The sequence below is a fragment of the Leptinotarsa decemlineata genome, unplaced genomic scaffold, assembly GCF_025532065.1.
Source record: "Leptinotarsa decemlineata unplaced genomic scaffold, Ldec_3_MD MMD2_tig00026336_RagTag_RagTag, whole genome shotgun sequence".
Classification (NCBI taxonomy): domain Eukaryota; kingdom Metazoa; phylum Arthropoda; class Insecta; order Coleoptera; family Chrysomelidae; genus Leptinotarsa; species Leptinotarsa decemlineata.
Window position 1 is genome coordinate 734,703 of NW_027412692.1, and position 24,527 is coordinate 759,229.

Genomic DNA, 24,527 nt, shown 5'->3' on the forward strand with positions numbered 1-24,527 from the left:
TAGAGAATCTGTACTCATAATATTGATGTATACGAATATATGATGTCGTTGAGCGATTTTCGGCCAATTTTCTCTACGAATTCAAATTGAACCAAAACGCCGCCAAAAAAGTGTTAATGAACGCACTGTTCGACGTTGGTTTGCTGAATTTCGTCCAGGAGATTTTAGCCTCGAAGATGAACCCCGAAGTGGCTGACCAATAGTAATCTAGGACAAGGATTTGAGGAACCTGGTGGAGACTGACCAATCAAAAACGGTATGTGGGATGGCGGAAGAACTGGGCGTCACTTCACATGCGGTTTTTTGATGCTTCAGAACGTATTGGAAAGATCGAAAAGCTCTTCAAGTGGTTGCCCCACGATGTGAACGATTGACAGAAATTGTCACGTTTTGAGGTCTGTCCTTTGCTTTTGCGCAATCAAAACAATTGTTTTTTGGATCGTGGATAATCTACAACAGAAAGTGGTCAAGAGAAGTGGTTGGGTAGGGATGAGCCACCTAGGCACTTCCTGAAGGCGAAAACCCACCAAAAAAGACACTATAACTTTCTGAAACGGAGCCAAACTGTCACAGTAGTGTTCTATTGTGAGGAAATCGACGAAATGTACCAGAAATTGCGTCAACAGCAGCCGGCACTGGTCAATAGAAGAGGCCTGATCCTGCTCCACGACAACGCCCGTCCAAATTGAGCGTCGAAGTTCTGCCTCACCCTCCATACTCCCCAGACCTTTCGCCAACCGACTAACATATTTTCAAGTGCTTTGAAAATATTCTCACCAGTAGAATCTTCGCCAACTGGAATTAGGCTAAAACCGTCTTCGTCAACTTCAAGGAATCTGAAGTAAACAATTTTCATGCCGACGAAATTAATCGACTTGTGCCATGTTGGAAAAAGTGCACTGATTCGAATGACGCTCATTTCAAATAAATTGAATAAGTATTCACTGATATATTACGGTTTGAAGTAGACTCATAAAAATGAACAAAACTTTCGAAACAACCCAAATTATAGTTAGACACGAAAATACAGTGCATTTCTTTAACGTCCCTCCCCCTTTTTATTTTTTGAACGGGTCAACTCAAAAAATTGAAATTTGGTATAATGAAATTAATGCATGAATACTTTATATTGAAGAGAAATTAACAGATGAAACTTTCAAGATGGCGACTGGGCGCCATCTGTAAAAAAAATTAATGAAAAAGGGTGTCTTGTGACACATCTTTTTGAAGCTCCTGACGAATATTTCACAACCATAGAATATGAAGTCAATATCTTCACCTACTATAAAATGGCGGAACATTTAATAATTTCTTGAAGACAAATACATTAATATCGATATTTCTAGAAATATTCCTTTTTATCTACCATATGGCACTTCCAACAACCCGATAAGGTTTGTTAAGTTATTTTTTGTTTATGAAAATGTAAAAAAAATGTCAGTACGACAATGAACATCATTGTTCAGTTAGAATATTCTCATTTGGCTTTCGATTTTACTTAGTAGAAAGGTACCACGTCAACAATCTCTAAAATGGTCAATTCTTGTCCATTGGAAGAAAAAATTGGAGCAATTTTTATTTACGGTGCGACGCGTAACTTTCACGAGAACGAAAGGATTTTCAATGAACGTTTTTCAAATGGTCCTATTTGTAGAAAATATTTGAGGGAACTTGTATCCAAATTCACAACTACTGGTAGTGTACATAACAAAAAGCCCCCAGGTCATCCGTCCATTCCGGAAGAATAGCAAGTGCAAAATAATTGGTGATATGGTAGTAACTCCTGAGTAGTCTACTCATTCCGTCGCGAATGTTTGTGAGGTGTCTCCTTCTGTGTGGAGACTTTTGAAGAGGAAGAAGTATCATCCATACAAAATTAAAATGGTACACCAATTAAGTAAAGATGATCCTGATCGAAGAACAGAATTCTGCGAAATCATGACGGAAACCATTGCAAGGCATCCTACGTAGGTAACCCACAATATTTGTTTTAGTGACGAATGTACATTTTTTTCAAGTGGCAATGTTCATAGACAAAATTGCTGTTATTGGAGTGACACCAACCCTCACTTTTTCCGGGAAACACATACCCAATATCCAGAAAAAATTAACGTTTGGGCAGGAATATTGGCAAACCATATTATAGGACCTCTATTTATTGATCAAAATTCAACAGGGGAACTGTATTCGATATGGATATGGTATTCCAACAAGATGGAGCACCACCACATTACGCCAGACAAGTAAGACACTATTTGGATACTACTTTTCTCGGTCGTTGGATTGACCGTCGAGGTCCTACAGAATGGCCAGCCCGCTCGCCAGATTTGACACCTTTGGACTTTTTTCAAGCAAAAGGTGTAGGAAACTGAACCTGCTTCAATATTGGATAAAAGGTAGAGGATAATAAATATTTGTAGAGATATTGACGTTACTGTGTTCGAAAAGTTTGGCGTGAAATATTGTATAGGCTGTTCATATGTCAACTGAACTGATCTCAAGCTTATTACCTCATATTATGTAGTTAATGTCAATGTATTCAGGCAATTATTGAAAAATCGCCATTTTGTAGTAGTTGAAGATATTGACATTATAATCTAGGGTTGTTAAGCATTTGTCAGAAACTTTAAAAAGATATGTCACAAGACCCCCCTTTCCATTTAATTTTTTTCCCAGATGGCGCCCAGTCGCCATCTTCGAAGTTTCATCTGTCAATTTCACTTCAAAATAAAGTATTCATGCATTAATTTCATTATCCTAAATTTCAATTTTCTGAGTTGATTCGTTCAAAAAATAAAAGGGGGGACATTAAAGAAATACACTTTATAATGTTGGCCACTTGACTTATTTCTGTCTATTGTACTGGTCACTAAAACTTTGCGAATGTGATTTTCTAAGTCACCTGATGTCTAAAGATTAGTTTACGTTCGACCATGACCAACTAGTTGCAATGTTAAAAGCGACTCTTAGAAACGTAGTAGGTGTAAAAACTTTCGAAGTTACATTCTGATTCAGAATTGTATCAGAAATCTAAAAATATGAAATATGTAGGGTGTTTCATTCAAGAAATAAAAACCAGAGCTATTTCCGGTGGAACTGGAAGGAACTGAAAATTGAAAAATATTCGTAAATTTTCTTGTTCAAACACCATTTACCTATACCAAATCTCATTTTGATACACCTGATACTCTAGAAGTAATGACTTGTCAAATAGATTCGTTGACATTCGGTATATAATGTAGAGATGATACTTACCATGTGAAAATCGAATTTCTGCCTTGAATGAGCCACGATTGAATGGTAGTGCCATAAACTTTACGTGCATTTTATTAGATGATGACGATATGGGGAACTCATGGTATACATTACCACACAGTTGTGCTAAACGAGATGAGCTGTTTTCTTGTAATCCGTCGAATATTTGAAGATTTTGAACGAAGCACGATGTAGTAAGTTTCATGTTCAGTTCACCGACACTAAAAACATAATTAATTGAATTATAACAAGAACGTGTTCTTGAGATTGTTAAAAAGAATAAAACTAAAATAGATGCAAGAAAGGATTGAGATAATCATTAAACAATATTCCAATCTTGTTGAATCCCTTATAACAAGATTGTTATTATGGGACTATCTACAGGGCGTTCCAACGAAAACTTGACCCCACCTGTAAGTCAGAAACGGACGTGTATTCGAAAATTTCAAAGAATATGTCAATTTTTATTCCTAGGTGGACTAATTCTGATACGGAAATCATACCCGAAACTTCACCCCTTTGCGGTCAACAACTACCCCCTTTCGCTACAGCGAAAATTCGCTGTCGTTTATTTTATTGAAGAAATCAACAACAAATAATATCATTGGAGACAAATTCAACGGATAAATTGTTCAAAACTTTCAACACTCAATTTCTCAATAAAAAATGAACTGATTTTGGAAAAAAATACAGAAGTAATAGAGGGATAAAATACCTTTCAAATGATGTATCACTCGACCCCCCATGCTATTGAAAAAAATATGGGAGGTAGTTGCTGACCGCAGAAGAGTGAAGTTTCGAGAATGATTTCCATATCAGAATTAGTCCCCTTAGAAATATAAAGTGACATGTTCTTTGAAATTTTCGATGACATGTTCGTTTCTAACTTACAGGGGGGTCAAGTTTTCGTTGGAATGCTCTGTATATTCACAAACCTGTTTTTTTCATCGAAAGTAATACCACAAGACCTCAAAATGTTATTGATAAATTTCCATTTTTCAAAGAAAACTTTGTTATTTGTTTGTAGCAGTTGCATAAGAGCAACCAGCATGATACGAGTCCGTAGAACAAGTGGTTTTATCTACTGTTGGTTGCCCGATTGGTATCGCTCAAAAATAACAAGTTGGAGTTTGAAAAAAGTGACATTCATCTCAGAAAATTTTTAGGTCGAGTGGTATTCATGAAGATTATTTATCGAAAAATCCAGCTAAATGCATCGATATAAGAACAAAATATCAATTCTCATATTAAATCAATTCTATTACAAGAAATTTTGAGGAGAACATTTGTCTGAATGTTCACTAAAATACACAATGTTCAAATACATGAACAAAATATGTAAATTACTAAACTCGTATTAATCAACAATAGGATTTCATTGTTAACATCTAAAGTACTTTGACATGAGACCGCTTAGCCGGCAACCGAATCAATGACGTACTTGACGCGTCTAGATGCATTTAATGTACGTCGCATATTCTTTTTATTTCAATGGAATTACTACTATTCAGAATGATGTTGAAGTTACTAATGAATTTTGATTAAGACATTGAGATTTCTGATTAGCATATATACATTGATGGGTTTTCAAAGTGGAATTTGAATTGGCGCATTATTGTCTTATTTTTGTGAGTATATGTGAATAAATGGCAATTCGTTTTTCATTTTGGTATCTTGTGTCTCTTAATTTCATTGGGGAGTTTTTTCATATACCTGATCATTTGAGTTGTCTCAGTAGAGTTATAGTCTAGTTACTGCCATAATCACAATATCAAATCACACCTGCAAATTCAGTATTTATGGAAAGTTTTAATATTCATTTACAATCATATTCAAATATTTGATTCTATTCATTCAATTTGATTGGGACAGTGACAGTGATTGGAATTTGGAGAATAATAACACCTAGATGTTAATTTCATGTCTGTCAATTCATAATTTCATATAAACATTGAATTATACAAAAAAAAACATTTCAGTGTTCATATAAAAGTTTTCGTTTCGAAAGAATTTTCTTTCCTGTAATTCAATGTGTGTTTGAAAGTAGCTGTTTTAGAAGGGCTTTTTATTACAGTTTGTGTGAAATGTACTTCTTTGCATGATCTACACATCTATGTAAAGAGTTACTTCTTTTGAAATTGATTGCTTCCTTCCTTTCTTTGGAAGATTCCCACATTTTTCCGTATCAACATGGAGTAGTACCTAGAAAACCAAAAACTTTCTTTCCCAAAAATTATTTACTCCTAAAAATATCACCCTTTCAATTCAAACAATATTTTTTTTTCGATTGATGCATCTGTTAACTGATTTCCAATAAATTTCATAACGACGATTGTTATCCAGATATCCGGAACTATTATTTTGGATTGGGATGATATTTGAAAGTTTGAAATATCGATTTGCGTTGGCTATTTTCAAAATATAAATTAGTAACTCACAATTTTTATTTTGGAGAATTAACTCGAGATGTGGGGAGAATGATGAAAAGGATTGAACACAGAACAGAATAAAATTTGATTTGGCTTATATAGGACTGATACTCTGGACTCATATTGTACTGCTACTTAATAAGAAACTCCAAAAGTTCTTTCGTAAGTTGGATACATTCTTCATGCCTAACTACGTAGTTAAGTGGACATATACAAGGTATTCCATTACAAAAAAGTCATTTCCGCTAAAGACGGTTTTGTATTGCATGAATTGTTTTCCGCCACAGAAAAAAGATCTACTTACTTCAAAACTACAATTTGATTTGGTGGTGCCGTTATATTCCATACACATTCTATTTTGGGTAGATTATAACTGCCAAAAGCTCTAAAGTCGGGGCTAGGTTCAACTTCTATGACAGTTTCATCTGTTATCTCTCCTCCACAACCTAAAAAATGTTTATGTGATATAACAGTCAGGTAGTATCTAAAATTATCGCAAATATCTCACTTTCATCTTTATATTCCAATTTGAACCCTCGTTGGAATACATATTTGTCTGTCATGAAGGTGACCACAGCAGAACCTTTCAATCGATAGAGCGGAGGAAATTTGTTTCCGCAATACACATTATGAATGTCGTTGTAGGTGCCATAACTTCTTCCTTTAATTGTAACATTGTCATTTTTACAATCTGATCCACCTAAAAATAACCAAAAAATTGATAAACAAAGTTTCTATAAATCGTCGCAAGAATAAGTATATAATGCAATGTGGAAATTAATTTATTCTTGGTAAATAGGTATATTACACACAATAATGAAAAATAGAAACGTAGTTGATTTAAATTCACATGTTTGTTTCTATAAAAAACATTTGCTTGCTTGCTTATTTGATTATGTCTCTGCTATTTCTATGATACCGGTAATACGATCATCAACCTTTCTCTAGCATTCAGAATGTCTCACTTGAAGACTTATTTCTAAAATGTCCGAAACTGTTACAAGTAACGGCGGCAACAATACTTATACGAGATTGTGATGCACGTACTTCTGTCGACAAGACATTCACACGAGAAAACGTGTACAAAATGGACTCTGCTTCCCCGTCGATGACAACGGTCGTGATACGTATCCACTCCGGAAGCGAAAGTCTAAAAAAACTTATACCATACCTGAATTTCATTTAACTTATTTTACTTTTCGGCTACATTTTCTATTGAAAAACTTGTTGATCGAGGTAAATAATAAACTGGGTTGAACTCTAACTATCCATTTCAGATTATTATTGAATCAATTGAAACAATTGATTGTTACACAATACTATTGAAAATCTACAAAACTAATACTTAAAGATTAAACAAAGACTGTATTGTCAAAATATGACACTGGTCCGGCGTCCGATCCTGCTCCACGACAACGCCCGTCCACATGTTTCACAAATCACCTTTCAAAAATAAACGAATTGAGATTCGAAGTTCTGCCTCATCCATCATACTATCCATATCTCTTGCCAACCGACCACGTTCTTTCCACGCACTTCCTCTTTCACCGGCACAGACACAATTACATTCACAGAGTCAAGAGTCATTGAAGTGCTAACATAAAAGTGAAAGCTTGGTGTTACCTGAAGTACAGAGATAAAAATTTTATCCAGAGAGATATACCAAAGTATTAGTATAGTGCCGAGTTTAACAAAGCACTAAGACAATTAGTTCTTTTCAGAACTGAGTGTGCGAAAGCACACATAAAAAAGAATTCGTGTTCTCTTTTTAGGAATTCATTTTAGGTTTTTAGGCCCCCAATATGGGGATGGAAGAAAAACTAGAGTGCCTAAAAAGGGAAAACTACAGGCTCAGACAGCAAAGGGAAGAGCTGACAAATATGATCAAACAGCTTAACGAAAGGTTGAATCAGGTAGAGGGAATACTCGCCCAAAGAAAGAGGACGGACACGGGACCGTCAAGAACACAAAAACCAAAAGGAGAAGAAAAACCCGAAGAGACCGATACAAGATACGAAAAAGAACAAGAAAAAGAGCAACCCAAGGAAAGGGAAATAGACGCCGAAAGTAAAGAGGAAACGCGCCAAACCAAGAGGCCACGCGGCCCGGACAGCGCATCGAACTCAGACTCCGAGGAAGACGGGTTCGTACTAGTTGAAAAGGCGAGACCCAACAAGAAAACCAGAAAGCGACAGGCCCAAGAAAAAGTCGCAAAAATCGCCAAACAAGAGGCAGAAAAACAGGCCACGGAAAACATGGAAACGGAAAATGCACCTCAGACGAACAACACAGAGGGGCAAAACTCAGAAAAAGGGGAATCATCCCCAAAAGTGACAAGCGGACCACTGATGGAAGCAGGAAAGCCTCCACCAATAGTAATCCACGACGCCAAAAAGTGGAGTGCGATTTCCAAAAGCCAAACTCACGAGGGATGGCATATACCTATACACCAACGACGAAAACGAGTGGCGTAAAGCCACCAAATACCTGGAAGGCGAGAAACTGGACTTCCACACATACTCAGTAAAGAAGGAAATCCCACTGCACGCGGTTATCCGCGGCAGTGGGATTTCCGCTAAGAACATGCGTAAATTTGATAGTATGGGCAGAACCCCAAAGAATTAACAAGGGACTGGTATCCCAATGCCATCGATGCCAGTTCTTCGGCCACTCGCAGAGATGCTGCCACTCGACGGCACGCTGCGTCAAGTGTGGAGAAAACCACGACACCAGAGAGTGTAAGAAAACAATGGACACGCCGGCCAAATGCGCGAACTGTATTGAGGCGCATCCGGCAAGCTACAGAGGCTGCAAGATGTTCCCGAGGCAGAGAACTTCAGCTTGGAACAAACCCAGAGTGGCGGAAAGACCGACGCCGAAGCCACAACAACAATCGGCTAAAAAAGCCCCAACGAGACAACCACCAACAAACAACGAAAATGACCTAGTAAAAATACTTAGCAGTTTGACAGCCGAGCAGCAAAAGATCGCGCAAGCGGTCTTAGCAGCACTAACTCAAGCACCCGCCAATGCCAGTACGAGTGCCTGGCAGACTAGTCATAGGATCGTGGAACATAAACGGTTTCACAGACAAAAGAAACGAGCTACTGGAGCTACTGTCGCGTCTAGAAATAGACGTCATGGCACTCCAGGAGACACGGATAAGGAGCGAAAAGAGCTACCAAATCCCAGGATATAATATATATAGGACAGACAGGCCAGGGGGGCACAACGCCGCAGGAGGCGTTGCGCTACTAGTAAAAACAGATCTAGAGCAAAACGAAGAAAGAAAACCCAGATATCCAAATCGGAGAAGTAGTAACGGTCAGAGTCAACGTGAGACGCTACGAACAGCTGAGAATATCGTCGGTATACCTACCTCCTCGAGGTAGAAGACTAGAAAGAACCGACATGGCAGAACTATTCCCAGATCACCATCCTACAGTGGCCATCGGCGACTTCAACGCAAAGTCGCCAGACTGGAACTGCAGAAATGCAAACACAAGAGGCAGAGATATAGTAAGATTACTAGAAGAATTTGTAGCACCTAACAGCCCAACGTACTACCCGCAAGCAGACGCAGTCCCAAGCACTCTCGACATCGCACTAGTACAGAACATCGATACTACGGAGATGGAAATACTAGATGAAGGTTCGTCAGACCACAAACCCATCCTATTCACAATAGGAAGGGGTGAAGTGGAAATAGACAACCCAATAAGGCGAATCATAGACTGGACAAGATACCAGCGACATATACACGATGTGCTTGGTGAGATACCACGCATCGAGATAAAAACTCTGGAGAACGCCACGGACCAGCTTCAGCAGGCGATCATACAAACAACGGAAAGAAGCGCGCGGGACGTCCCAGCCACGCGCTATAACTTCCAAGAGCATCTTCCACCAGAAACGATGGAACTAATCAGAATAAGAAGACGCCTGAAAAGACAGTACCAAAGGACACGTGCACCTATGGACAAAAGGTGCATGCATAGAGCAAATAGGATACTGAAAGAAGAACTGAAAGCGATCCGAGAAAGACAATGGACTACCCGTCTGGAAGAACTGACCACAGAAGATCGATCTGCATGGCAAATGCAGAAAAAACTCAGAAATGGGCCTCGACGACCCTGCCCACCGATACACGGCGAGCAAGGAATTGTCTACACTGACTAGGAGAAGGCGGAAGCATTCGCGGACAACTTCGAAAGGCAGTGCAGAGAGAATGACGTCCCGTTCACAGACGAAATAGAGGGACAGGTGAAAATAACGGTACGGAGGCTTAGACAACGGACAAATAACGCGCAACCCCTGGCCCCGACATCGCCTGAGGAAGTGAAGGACATACTGAGACGTCTTGCCACTCGGAAAGCACCAGGCCCAGACAATATAACAAATCGAGCAAATCGAGTGCTGCCGCGAAAGGGTATAGCAGCCATAACCAACATCATAAATGCTATACTCAGATTGCAACACTTCCCGGACCCGTTCAAAGAGGCAACGGTAATCCACATACCGAAGCCCAAGAAGAACCACCTGTTTCCAGCGAACCACCGGCCAATTAGCTTACTGCCATCCGTAAGCAAAGTGGCGGAGCGTGTCATCCTGAAGAGACTGGAAGAACAAACTAGAGAGTTAGGGATCCTCCCCGACGAACAATTCGGTTTTAGATCAGAACACTCAACAGAGCTACAAGTCCTGAGGGTAGTGGACTTTGCGACAGAAGGCTTCAACCTTGGCAAAGGATACAATACCGGAGCTACCTTCTTAGACGTCTCTAAGGCGTTCGACAGAGTTTGACATGACGGGCTACTGGCCAAGATGAGCGATTTTGGATACTCAAAACCAATGGTAAGATTAATTCAGTCTTTTCTAGCTAACAAGCGATGCCGCTGCAAAGTAGGAGACGAATTATCAACAGTTCGACTACTGGAGGCAGGAGTCCCGTAAGGTGCAGTCCTTTCGCCACACCTCTACTCCGTATATACGCCAGACGTGCCCAAGCCAGAGAACAACTTTAACAAGTTGGCGCTCTACGCGGACGACACGGCCCTGCTGGCGAGATCTACGAGTCAAGCACACGTTACGAGATACCTTCAACAACAGGTAGACAGATTGGAGGAGTGGGCTAACCTGTGAAAGATCAGTATCAACCCTGACAAGAGTCAGGCGATACTGTTCACTCGCAGGTTCGTACAACCGGAAGGCAACGTCACCTTCAACGGACAAGAGATTCCGAGGACAAACAAAGCGACATATCTGGGGGTCATCCTAGACAAGAAACTAACATTCCAGGCCCACGTACAGCAGAGAATAGGAATGGCCAGACAGGCCAGAAGACGCCTGGCGCCGATCATAGGAAGAAGCAGTAACATGGCACTGAAAGTTAAGTTACTAATGATCAGAACGATTCTAATGCCAATAATACTGTATGCATGCACTGCCTGGGGCCAGTGCGCATAGACATACAGAAAGAAGATCCAATCGTTCATGAATGCGAGCGTAAGGGCCGCTGTGAACGCACCTTATTATATACCCAACAGATTTATATACAGAGACCTAGACCTGGACACGCAATATGTGGACGTGTATATGAGAGAACATGCAGAAAGCACGTTCGATAGAATCAGATCGCATTCAAATCCAGCGTTCCGCGATCTACACGATGCGTTAAATATAGATGACCCCAGATTCCGAAAAAGGGACAAACATCCCAGGTCGACCAAACAGAACAATAGACCGCCCCCGTTAGTCGCCGTCAGGCGGCTCAGGTAAGTATAACACTAATCAGATACACTCTCTTCCAGGTAGGTTCAGCAAAGAACACTTCGACCGCCACCGCGACAAAATTTTTTTCTTGGATGCACTGAGAAACGTTCGATGCACAACACAAAGCCGCCGGTTAGTTTTTGGGGGCCCCCATGCTTAAATTCAGTTAGGAATAGTCAGATAAAACAAAGATTCGATAAGAAAGTAAAAGCACCTAAAGGCTGACTTTCGACCAAAAAGAGGTCAGATGTCAATCTTGCTTAAGTGCCCATCAGCAAGTTGAGGACCGCTCGAAGAGGGGGGTTGGATGGAGTGGGGTAGTAGGTTCTCCTCGCTAAATAGCTGGGGGGGGGGGGAAGCTTCTACTTCAGGGCACTCAACCCGGGAGGGGGCATGGGGGGTCTCTCACCGGCAGAATTTTCTCCAATCAAGGCAAAACGGCCTTAATCGACTTTATCGAATCCCGAGCACCATTATTTCATGCTAACGGGATTCATCGACTTGTATTACGTTGGCAAAAATGTACTGATCCGCCCGGTCGGTAGCCGGGCGGTTCAACGTAGGTGCTTTGTTCACTTTCTCAATCGACCGATGTGTGAGTCGCTGGTTCAAGCCGCAGGCTGAACGATCGATTTTCACTTGTTATCGTCCAACCCTTGTTAAAAATCACACGTTAAAAGGTAAGACCTCGTTAGTCCTCAGCTCGCACAAGTTTCAACTTCTGAGGGTTGTCGTTCGTAGGGGTGCGACGGCTAGTTAACGGAAAAATATATTTTGAACATTTTGAACATATTTGAAATAGACTCACAAAAACGGAAAAAAATTTTGAAACAACCTACAACTCTCAGAGAAAGCTTCAAGTTTTTGCTGTAATTGAAGAATAAGTGTCCAATTTCATTGTTGATTATTAATTAACATTGTCGTTATTTTATAATCGAGCTTCCACTTGACTGAATAATCGTTCATAATTTGCAATAATGATAGTTTGAATATTTCAATTCAATTCACATATAGAAATTCACTTTTCAAGTTCGGATTTTTTCGAAAGAAACTCATTCGATTTTCATTTTTCAAATTTGGACTTTCAGAAGTGAACTTTTTTGATTTTTACATTTTTCAATGTTGAATTCTTAAAGAATAGACTTTGGATAAATTTTGGACTTTGTCACATTTGTTCAGTTTTTCCTAAAATGAGCTGGGTGTTATATTTTGTATGAGCTGATACGTCACGAAAAAACATCTTCACTTTTCATTTTAATTAGGATTTTTTCAATGAAAGATGGTTCAGAGTTCATTCTGAATATTGAATTTCGAGCTTGCCTACAAATATTTGTATTTCAATATTATTTAAAGCGATTATTCTCAATCTCTTTATTCCTTTTCATAAAGGTACTATTTTAAAAATTTATTTTATCGAAAAACTCACTCTGTTCTATGTTGAAATCCAAGAATCTCAGGTTTAGAACATCAGATTTGGTTTCAATAACATATTCACATTTCATATTTCCTTCGTAGTAAACCGGATATCCAGCACTGGTAAGGACTCGAGGAACTTTCGTTGCCAAAAATTTTCCTCCACATTTCCAGTTCCAGATGGCCTGTTGAATGAAAGTGAGCTGCATTACCTAACTCCCGCAATTTGAATTGTTATAACGGAAAAATAGATTCAACATACCTTGAATCCACTCGCAGTAATTCTGTCATTGGTTCTGAACAAAAGTTTCATTTTATCTGAAGATGAGGTTATGCCAGTTGGATTTTCTCGTCCACATTTTCTTCCCATGGACAACCATTCGTCATTAACCCAATCGAAAATCTATGGATATAAACTTGTTTGAAGGTTTTTAAGAGTAGAATGACTATGTGGATTCTGGACCAACTTTAGGGTAGTTCGGAGCTCACATAGGATGGGGTGGAACTACGACTAATTTGAGTTGGTTCAAAACCCACGTAACCGTATTACTATCAACCATAGTGATAGATGATTATATTCTATGCAAATACTCGATCTCAAAGCAATGAGCTTCATCAGAATATCTACCTGGGCTCAAAAAAGTGGCATGTAGACTTACGAAACGTGTGTAACTAAGATACGTAAATATTTATAGAAACACCAAAGACTATAATACAATTATAGATAGATCTGGTTTTTAGCGGAAATGATAAGTGAAAATTTTATGTTCAACTCTTGTGAATCCCTTACCAAACACTAGAAAATATAAGTAGCTTCAATTGAACCTTAAGACAGTTAACAAAAACAATAGATTTCAGTAATTTTTCCAAACTTTCAAGGTCTACTCAATTTGATTCATTACTGAAATTTTAGCAATATCATATCGATCATGAAATTACTGGGCTTATTAAATCAATACAAATGAGTAAATGGAATTCATTTATAATGTTTATGGTAAACTGAACTATTCCCCTATTGTTTTTATGAGTAAAATGAACAAATATGATAAATGGATTTATAAAGGCAAATATATTGATGAAGTATGTTGTAATTTACCTCCAAGTAATCGTTGGTACAATTGTCGCTCTTTTCAACGTGGAATCTATCTAGAAAGTCGAGTTGTATATGATAACCAGGAGCAGACTGAATGATCCAAAGACATTCTGCGTTATTATCATAATTATTTTTATAATTTGGTGTTTGAATAATTCTTGATTTATCGTAAAATATCCCGCCGCATCCTGGAATAATAATAATAATAATAATATAATGATAATAATTAAGCATGATCGTTTATTTATTACATTGTAGGTTATTGAAATGAAAACATTACAAACTATTTTTCACAAACATCAATATTTTTTCATCGAGTTTTTTAAAGTTAATCAGTCATAAAACTATCAATTGTAGGTACTGCTTATCAATTACTAAATTAACTCTTTATTGAGAGAATTCAAAACAAAAAGAAACTTTTGTAATACTTAAACCTAATAATTGAAGTGATAAATGTAATGAAAAGAGGTTAAAGAATAAAAGGAGGTTAAAATAATAGTATGTAACACCTCAATGACATGCGTATAGAACGTAACATATATTATAAGGTGTAACATAATTAAAAACTTATCGAATTTTTAGATCAACGCAAGTAGTAACTTGTATCGTTATTATAAAAACCTATGTCAAAGTTTTGATAAACAATCAGTTTTTTGTTATTTACTTACTTTTTGCGAAGTTTGATGAAACTTGATACGTTTAGTAGAAATAAAGAGCCTTATTTTAATGTAATCAGATTTGAACTAGGAATTTCATTGGCGTCGCAGAGGTGCTGAATAAACTGAGAGAATCACATGGAATTGAATTCATTAATAATGATGATTTCATTTTTAGATTGAATAAATCAAAATGAAAATATCTGGATCCATTTGTCTGTACCGTTCTTAGTTTTTAAGACGAAAAATATAAGATATTTTCTGCCTCTTTCAGCCTCAATACAGATATTAAAAATGTGCTACATTTTCCAACAGAACAACATTCAACAGAACTGCAACACACTTCTCGACACCCGTTTCAACAACAAAGTTAGCGTCATTTTGATATATTCTATTCTGTACGGATAATCCATACTGTGTATGATGACATTAATTTGGCCGGGAAACACGCGTCTAGAAGAATGTGCGATAATTCAAAATAATTTAAATTAATTTAAGTAAATACATGAATTGAAAGATGTTCCAACCTCAACTTCAATATTCTAAAATAAAAATACTCAGTATTCAGAATTTCATCTTTTAATATTCCAAGTTCATAGACATCGAAATTGATACGATCACAGGATATAGAAATATAAAACAATCTCCAAATACGCAAACTTTGCACAGATTGCATACTGAGCATTTTACCTTAGCACAGTGACCGGATCAAAGTTGCAATGTCAGCGTATAAATCTTCATAAATATTGAGGGAGGTCAATATCATAAACAGACAGTATTGAGAAATTCATTCAGTATCTATTGATCTTCAGAAAAGGTTCCAGTAATGCAGTACATCTCCTTTTCTTCGATTCTGCTGGTTTGTAGCATAATGCAAGTTTTTGTGATTTATTGTATTTTTTGATTAACATTTTAGTGTAAGTTTATTCCTGAATTATTTTCCCCGTTTCGTTACAATATATTTTCAATTAGGTTTTTAAATGAGTTCTTTCATTATTTGGGTGAACGATGAATGGGTGAAACAGCCAATAAAATCCTCTCGTTAATAAGCCAAGCGAGTACTGAGTTGCGACAATATGCAGTATGTCTTAGTAGGAACTATATGCAAAACTTTATTTATTGATTTTTAGAAAAAAGTTATTTTTTAAGTTCTGTATATATTTTTTGTTAAATTCATTCAATTGTATAGAATGTTTATCAAAAAATATGAAGTTCACTCAATAGTGAAGTAAGACAAAATCGAAAATTGTGGTTGAAAAAAGTTGATCCAGACATCACGTTCAAATTTGCAATTGCATTAACATTTTTTCTTTATTTCTCGACATGTATCTCTACAAAAACAAAAAACTCAACTGTATTTATTGTAGATGTAATCTATGTTGCTCTCACAAAGAATTGTTTGATAGTAAACATCAAACTATGTAAGAATTAGTAAATTAAAACAAATTGAGTTTTAAGGGTAAATATTGGTAAAACATTATAAATCCTGATCTTTTTAGAGAAAACTTGATTATCATTCTCGATCCTGATCAACATTATTCTATAGCAATTTTCGATATTGTAGAAATCTGAGCACGGTAGAAAAAAAATAATTAGACTGAAAACTTGTGTTTTTAATTTTGCAATTTGACGATAATCAAACTTATGGTCGTCTGGAAATATCATTCAAAATCCAGTTACATCAAAATTATCAAAGAACTTTTTTTCTCTTTAAAATTTGGCATTTCGAAAAATGAAGCTAGTTGGGACTACAAACTTTTTTCGGTTTAAAATCTGTTTTTTATAGAATATAAGCAAGTAATCCCCCTAAAAATTGAACACAATACCTATGATATATCCTGTTTATTTATCACTGAATAAACAAAAAACAAAACAAAAATAAACTTGCATATATCAGTACCTGAACTCACTGCTTCATAATTCAATTGGAAACCCTTTCCAGATGATCCCTTTTCCCATCTGTATTCAATCCACACTTTGTCATTTTGAGATATCATAGAGTCCGGCTTATTATTCTTGCAATACTTTCCAATTCTCGGAAGAGTTGGCAGATCGCCATTGAATATTTCCAAAAAGCTTTTGTCGCAGTCATCCCCCAAGTCCATTGTCGAAATTGTTATATTTATCGATTGTCCTTTGTCCACTTTGAGGAGCCAAGCACACTCGACTGTGCTTGAGGGTTGGTTAGGGAAGTTTGGACTAGAAATAGAACCCATTTGACCGTGTACAATGCCACCACATTGATGAGTAGCATATAAAACGGTGAAGTTCATTTGATATTTGTAGCTGACTGATGCCTGAAAACGTTAGATTAATGTTATATCCAATCGATTTTGTTTAAAAGCGTTTATATTGTCAACCAGTTTCTCTATTACAAACAAAAATTTCAAAAGTCTTCTTGAATCCAATACAACCCAAGTGGCGAATATTATAGGATGGGCAATACGAATTTCAAAAAAATAGTGACACAGATTCCGCAGTATTAGATGCCATCATCCAATTCCAGCTAGACTTAGATTCGAACAAAAAATGTGGAGTTCTTTCATTAGACCGAAAGAAAGAATTTTATAGTGTGGACCATGAAATTCTCCTGATAATACTGCATAATATAGGCAGGTTTAGTTTATAACTGGTTTTAAAAGTATCTAGTGAATGGGGAGCAATATGGGCGATATACTAAGTTCCAAAAAATATAACATGTGGGATACCGCAACGATCAATACTTGGGCCTGTTTTGTTCCTTATATATTTCAATTCATTGGCTACAGTAACTTCATTTGGTGAATTACAAATGTTTGTTGATGATACCACTTTAATTTACAATGGAAATAGTGTACAAGATATTAAAATTAATATTTCCATTGGAAGGCGATTGCCAGTCTTCATGAATATAGTGGTTTTTGTAAATTTTTGATTTATTATTTTCTTTCTTTGGCAAGAGAGATTAGTTGGAAAAAGACATAAATCTCAACGTTACGACTGAACCAGAGTGAAAGTTATAACTGAGATATAAAAAATTACGTTTTCATTTGTAACATTAACTTTGGTTTTGATAAGTTGCAAAATAAAGGTACACTGTTTTTTTGCATGTATTGAGAACAGAATCAATACTTATTTGACTGAAGGCCTATATTTTTGCAAAAGTTGGTTCTACAATCACTTCGTGGGTTGTTATATTTTATGGCATCTAAAATAAATGATTTTCAAGCAACCTGTGACTGGTAAGATATTTAACCTATGCAGCTTCTTGATTCTAGAAGCATCATCATGCCATATTTGTTACCACCATAGAGAATGCACTACTTCTTAGTTCTACCTTAGTTTTACCTTACCTGCAATTTTGTTATTAAAAATGGTGTCCTAACTATAACTGGTCTAACTGTAGTCGCACATAAACAGCTCAATACGCTGAATGGATTTTCTTCTGTGACTACTTTCACATTTGCTGAGCTGAACTCGCACAATGCAATATGAGCATCTGATAAATTGTAATTTGTATTGAGAGAAATCGTGAGAGCAGTTGTTTGATTCAATAACAGGTTTTTTGTATTATGGGTCCAGTGGCAACTGTAGGAGTAATTTCTTGCTGTCGGTGTACTAATTTGTCCACTGGGTAAACTAAAATCACCCCTGCAGACTAAAATAATCAAAGAGAGATCAGTATAACGAATAGACTGAATGCCGATATATCTCACCTGTTGGCAAATTCGAACTGAAGTTGGCTTTGAATCCTCTGTGTTCGGAAGGTCTACGAGAGTAAAATATAATAAACATTAGGTTGGAACTGGATTGGACGATTCGATTATTTTTCATATCCAAAGTAGCAGATTCGGTTAATTTTCCATCGTACGCATAAAGAAGCTGGTCGCCCATTTCATCAGAAAGATCCACATCCCAATCGAGAATATTCAGAGTTATGCTACGCCCTTCGGGAGCTTTGATTACCCACTTACAGATTCTGTTCAAGTGATTCATAACTGGATAACCAGGCGAGGTTATTTCTCCAGATTCCTGGTTCAGAATTCCTCCGCATTCTGCAGCGAGTGAAACAAATATGATTAGAAGATAAATAGTATCTACGAAACTCAGAAGTTATGAACATTTTAATATTCTTGGTCGGTTTCCGAATTCGGAACTTTGAACTACCAATTCTAACTAAATGAAATGATCACGACTCAAGTGATGAAAGTGGAACAACTGATTTCAATCCACATATTTCTCCTGGGCCTTTTAACCAGGAAAACTCAATGCATTGGTGAGGGACCTTGGCTTTTCTAAGAAGGCATCGGAAAATCTAACTTCTCGACTGAAACAGATGATTACTTTGTTTATTGTTCAGATACTTCTGGGTTTATTGAGAGTAATGGGAATAAATAAATATAACCTGAATGAATGGCATTTTCAACTGAAGTCAAAGAAAAAATGCTTCTACCATGGAGAAAATCGAATACCACGAACATATGTGGCACATATGTGTAGATCTAATGGTGAATTTTTTTCGCGTAAAACAAGAAGCTATACAAAATATCCGTGTTTTATTTGTCTGTGAGACAGCAGAGCTAAGTCGCAGCACTGAGTTCGACAAGACTGGCCTTCCGAGAAACTGAATGTGATAAATAAACCACTAGTACCCAGGGATCGCATAATACTGCCTCCTCTGCCTCATAGGTATGAGTACAGAGGAACTGAAAGCCAAAATATTTGATGGTCCACAAATCTGGTATCTGATATTTGTAGAGTAGTGAGGGTGAGTGTAAGCCTACAGCACTTAGGCCACATGTGACCCATTGTATATCCTCCCGAGGAGTTGTCCTCCTAGGTCATCGTCCATCCTGCCCTTTCCAAGAAGGTGGACAGGTCACTAGGAGACATCTCGTTTATATTGGCAGGTGTAGGGGCCAAGACTCGTCGAACACACACTCTCTTTGGCAACCTTGAGGTGTCTCACGGTGGCCTCTGTGAAGGTTTCGGTAGCCGCAGCGACATTACTGTCGTAACGCAGCTTCTTCAACCTTCTTGGGGTTCCCTCCGTGGAGGTGCACAAGTGAGGAAGCTTTACTGCAGGGGCAGCAGGTTCCTTGCCTTTATTCAAGGTGGAGCTCTTGGCGCCCGCCCTTGCTGTTGGAGGTGGAGTGGGAGGGAAGGAGGGGGCACTTATAGTTGCCTGCCTCTTTCGCTCTCTTTCTCTTTTTGGCCTCGGCGCCGCAAATGCGCTTACGCCTTGGCCTTTGTATTACATCACGAGGTGATCTACTATGTCCAGCCTCATTCCAAGCGGTAGATTGAAGTGGGCATTTCTGTTCATCCCCAGCCACCGCCTTAGATTGAGGTGAGCACTTCTGTCCAGCCTCGGGATTGGTTTTTGTTTTTGTTGTTTCTGTTTTTGTGTTTGTATCATTCATGTGTGTTCCCACATGTTTCTGGGAAACATGAAGGATGGAAGCTATGCTGAGCACGTTGAAGAGATGTTGTCGTAACTTCCAGCAGCTTGATTCTAATATGAGTATCAAGGTTCACAGCCATTTGGACTGTTGGAACATTAAAAATAGCAATAATGAACTGAGTCAAGCAAGTACATACTATAAAAGAAAAAAAATGTTGATGAGTCGTGATTGTTTTCTTTAAAATCGCGTTTTTCTTATATTTCGAAAACTAAAGCTGTCATATTTAGCTAAAGCTAGTCATATTTTACGCAACAAAAACCCTGTTCCTTTGTGGTAATTCATGGACAACCCAAATTATGAAGAATATGACAAACATCCAATAAAGTATCTGTACAAACTAGTGCAGGATAAAATATTGTCGAAATGGGAAAGGAAAAACGCAATAGAAAAACAAATACCAACTTCAAACTCGCAATTACAATTTTATAGAACTGTTAATTTCGGTTTTCAAGTGAAAACTTTGACTTTTCATCTGTTACTTTTGACTTACAACTTCAAACTTGTTTCAGTTCAAGCCGCGAAAAGTTTGGCATTACAGATCTTTTGAGTGGAAGGATCTTCAAGACCATTTTCGAAATTTCCCCTGGCTAGATGTTTGTTTCAAGTCTAATGATCCATCCAGCATACCTTGAAACTGCTGGATTCCGTTCAGAAAATAGCCATTCACCTGATTGGAGACGCGAACATCACTTGCAACCTTGATAGTCTGGAACATCGAAGGTTGGAAATTTGTCTCTCTTGTATAGATACTTTCACGGGGAGTGTACAAGTGATTTGGCACATTTGATTCCACAAAGAGCGGTACATGTCAGAAATACGTGACGGACTGTGGCTGCTCATCGTTTTGAGGTTCAACTCAGTACACCTCAAACTCCACTGTTCAAGAACCCGTTCATTTGGAGAATTCTGTGTTTATGTGGAATATACTCCCTGAAAACGTGTTTCCAAATCTGTTTAAAAAAATCTGTTTTTCCGTTAACCAGCTGTCGCACCCATACGAACGACAATCCTCAGAAGTCGAAACTTGTGCGAGCTAAGGATTAACGATTCAAATCCAATGTGAATCGTTACTTCAGCACAGGCGCCGCTTTTAGAGCACCTTGAGGATTTTCCTGTAGTGATTGTGTTTTGTCCTTGAAAAAAAGACTGTATCTTGAATTCAACTCCAAACTCATAGTATCGACTTGAAACATTTAATTAATATTTAATCTCAACTTCAAAAATGAAACTTTCTGGAACCTTATTTTCCACAATATATAAGGCAAAGTAACATGGTACTTCAACAGTCATGTGATATATTCTCTGAAAAACAAATTTTTCTGTTATAATTCTCAAAACTAACTACTCGTTGATCAAATCGAACGCTACACAACCATTCGAATATACTCTCAAAAATGTGATGAACCACTATAAACGTTGAAAAAATGAAAAACTCACCTGTCTGGCTATTATTGAATTTCAGTATGAATTTGCCAGTACTGTCTCCTTCATAGTGAACGAACAATTCATTAGTTGAGGAGGTCAAAGGTGCAGGAAGCTCGTTTCCACAGTATTTCCCGAGCAGGCTGTCTATAAATATATAATTTATAATTCATTTCTGTCAAAGAAAATAACATACTCACCATTGGATGTTCCTGGAAGTCCATTATGTTCGTAAATGGATACGAAATTACTCGTGCAGTTTCTACTTTTTTTTATTTCCATTTGTGCGAAAGTTACTTTCATGTAATGATCAATTGGTCCGACAATATGCCATAGACAGTTTGCTTGTTTGGTGTGGGTCGGATTGTAATATTTGAGTTCTCCGTTTCGATTTTGCACTAATAAACCGCCGCATCGACTGATTGATACCTTAGCCCTGAATCCGTTTTTGGGATCATCTATATCAGTGAAGAATTTGATGAACACCATGTTATCCGTTGTGAATTGAGAACTCGGCAATGTTTTACAAAATCTTCCAATTAGCTTCGAGAATTCTGTACCACCATCTCGTATTTCCACATATTCCTTTTCACAGCTGTAAAGAAATAATTTTGTTCGCAAATTCACGAAAAGGCTACGCTCAATTTTTTCGTTTTGACTAGTGTCTCTCTCAGGTAGTCAAACATAATTAGTGACAGGCAAAATTTTCAATAATGAGAGTTCATTTCACAAAAAAATATTGGGAATTCATTACCCCAATTGTCTTTCAATTTCTTTGGGGACTTTGTTTTTTTAACAATACCTTGCAAATTGTTGGATGTTTTCGGGTTTATTAACCGTGGTTTGGTCCGACAACCTGTCAGGCACCGTCTATGAAAGTCAACATACCATGAACAATACCTTGAATATTATTGAAGTTCTATCCCGACACCAAACCGTTTTTTTCAACACCTCGACATGTGTTTCAATCACCAAGTAATCATCTCCAACGAGAAGATTGAACTAAATCTGCATACAATATTGTCCTTATTTATATCATAGATACCTTCGCTAGGTACCTGCGTCTTAATTGTCTTAAAATTGATTCCACTATGTTGCCTTATCTACTAGTCAGGTGAATATGATAACTAAAAACATTATTTCAACAAGCTATAGGTATAGTAAACTATTATAGGTATTGGTCCACAATTGTTATTCATAATATTATTATGTTGACCCATTTCTAAGCTCTCATTGGCATCTAGATGCCTGTTGTTGTTAACTTGTCTAACTAATCTTATGGAATGGTTTTGATGCAAAACATGATGGACGACTGCTGATTTTTCTGGCCGTTCATATTGCAGTTGTGCTAAGTGTTCCATTGGCGTGAAGTTATCCACAGATTTCTGGCCACACATACTGACGTAGAGGAAAATAAAAATCTGTGGTTGGGATACGAAATTATTAGCACCCGTACTAATATCTGTGGCTGGAAATAACCATTCACTATAGGTTGAACGTGAAATTATTAGGAATATTTGGTGTAAAACTTTTTTATAGAATCTTGAGTAGATTCACGCGTTTTCTCATCAACAATACAAATTTAGGGAAAAATAAAATTGGAAATATTAGACTTACTTTCCAATACCTCATATAAAAATGATATCCGATGATGTGCGTTCATCAAAATCACATAACTTCCATAGTTTCTTGAGTAGATTAACTTGGTGATGACAGTTTTCTTGTCATATAAACAGATTTCAAAATAAGAAATTGTTGAAACAATCAGAATAATTTTTTGAGATTCCTTGAATTCATGAAAATCACACAACTCCTATAGAATCTTGGGTATATCAATATAGTGAAAACCATTTTCTTGTCACCCATACAGATTTCGAGAGAAAAATTGTTGCTACAATCAGACTCACTTTTTAAAACACCTTGTAGAATTGTAACCAGAAGATGTGCGTTCGTGAAAATTACAAAACTGTTAAAGAATTTTGGGTAGATCAACATAGTGAAAATCGTTTCCTTGTCACCCATACAGATTTCGAGAGAAAAATTGTTGCAACAATCAGACTCACTTTTTAGAACACCTTGTAGAATTGGAACCAGAAGATGTTTTCACTAACGGTTTTCACTATATCGATCTACCCAAGATTCTATAAGAGTTATGTGATTTTCATGAACACATAACATATGGTTCCAATTCTACAAGGTGTTTTAAAAAGTGAGTCTGATTGTTGCAACAATTTTTTTCTCGAAATCTGTATGGGTGACCAGAAAACGGTTTTCACTGTGTTTATCTACCCAAGATTCTATATTACTTGTGTAATTTTCATAAACGCACATCTTCTGGTTACAATTCTACAAGGTGTTTTAAAAAGTGAGTCTGATTGTTGCAACAATTTTTCTCTCGAAATCTGTATGGGTGACAAGGAAACGGTTTTCACCATATCAATCTACCCAAGATTCTATAACAGTTGTGTGATTTTCATGAACGCACATCTTCTGGTTCCAATTCTACAAGGTGTTTTAAAAGTGAGTCTGATTTTTGCAACAATTTTTCTCTCGAAATCTGTATAAGAGTTGTGAGATTTTCATGAATACAAGGAATCTCAAAAATGAGTCTGATTGTTTCAACAATTTCTTTTTCGAAATCTATTTAGATGACAAGAAAACTGTCATCACCAAGTTAATATTCTCAAGAAACTATAGAAGTTGTGTGATTTTGATGGACGCACATCATCTGATATCATTTCTATATGGGTTATTGGAAAGTAAGTCTAATATTTACAATTTTATTATTCCCTAAATCTGTATTGTTGATGAAAAAACGATTATTGACGCGTCAATCTAGTCAAGATTCTATAAAAAAGTTAAACACCAAATAATTTCTCGTTCAACCTATAGTGAATAGGTATTTCCAGCCACAGATATTAGTACGAGTGCTAATAATTTCGTATCCCAACCACAGATTTTTATTTTCCTCTACGTCAGCATGTGTGGCCAGAAATCTGTGGATAACTTCACGCCAATAAGTGTTCCTTATATCTTATTTTAA

At 37.2% G+C, this 24,527-nt stretch overlaps 1 protein-coding gene across 1 annotated transcript in view; it reads right to left on the reverse strand.

The window, feature by feature from the left end:
* Cubn (Cubilin) overlaps window positions 1–24,527 on the reverse strand; it is a 117,538-nt gene that overhangs the window by 20,148 nt on the left and 72,863 nt on the right. The window contains exons 41-51 of the mRNA XM_023160245.2: window positions 21,685–22,079; window positions 21,500–21,631; window positions 18,314–18,652; window positions 17,951–18,255; window positions 16,519–16,915; window positions 13,966–14,150; window positions 13,132–13,272; window positions 12,883–13,054; window positions 6,193–6,384; window positions 5,989–6,130; window positions 3,256–3,476 (exon numbers count right to left, since the gene is read on the reverse strand). Of these exons, the coding sequence (XP_023016013.2) occupies window positions 3,256–3,476; window positions 5,989–6,130; window positions 6,193–6,384; window positions 12,883–13,054; window positions 13,132–13,272; window positions 13,966–14,150; window positions 16,519–16,915; window positions 17,951–18,255; window positions 18,314–18,652; window positions 21,500–21,631; window positions 21,685–22,079 (2,621 nt within the window). The remainder of the gene's footprint in view (window positions 1–3,255; window positions 3,477–5,988; window positions 6,131–6,192; window positions 6,385–12,882; window positions 13,055–13,131; window positions 13,273–13,965; window positions 14,151–16,518; window positions 16,916–17,950; window positions 18,256–18,313; window positions 18,653–21,499; window positions 21,632–21,684; window positions 22,080–24,527) is intronic.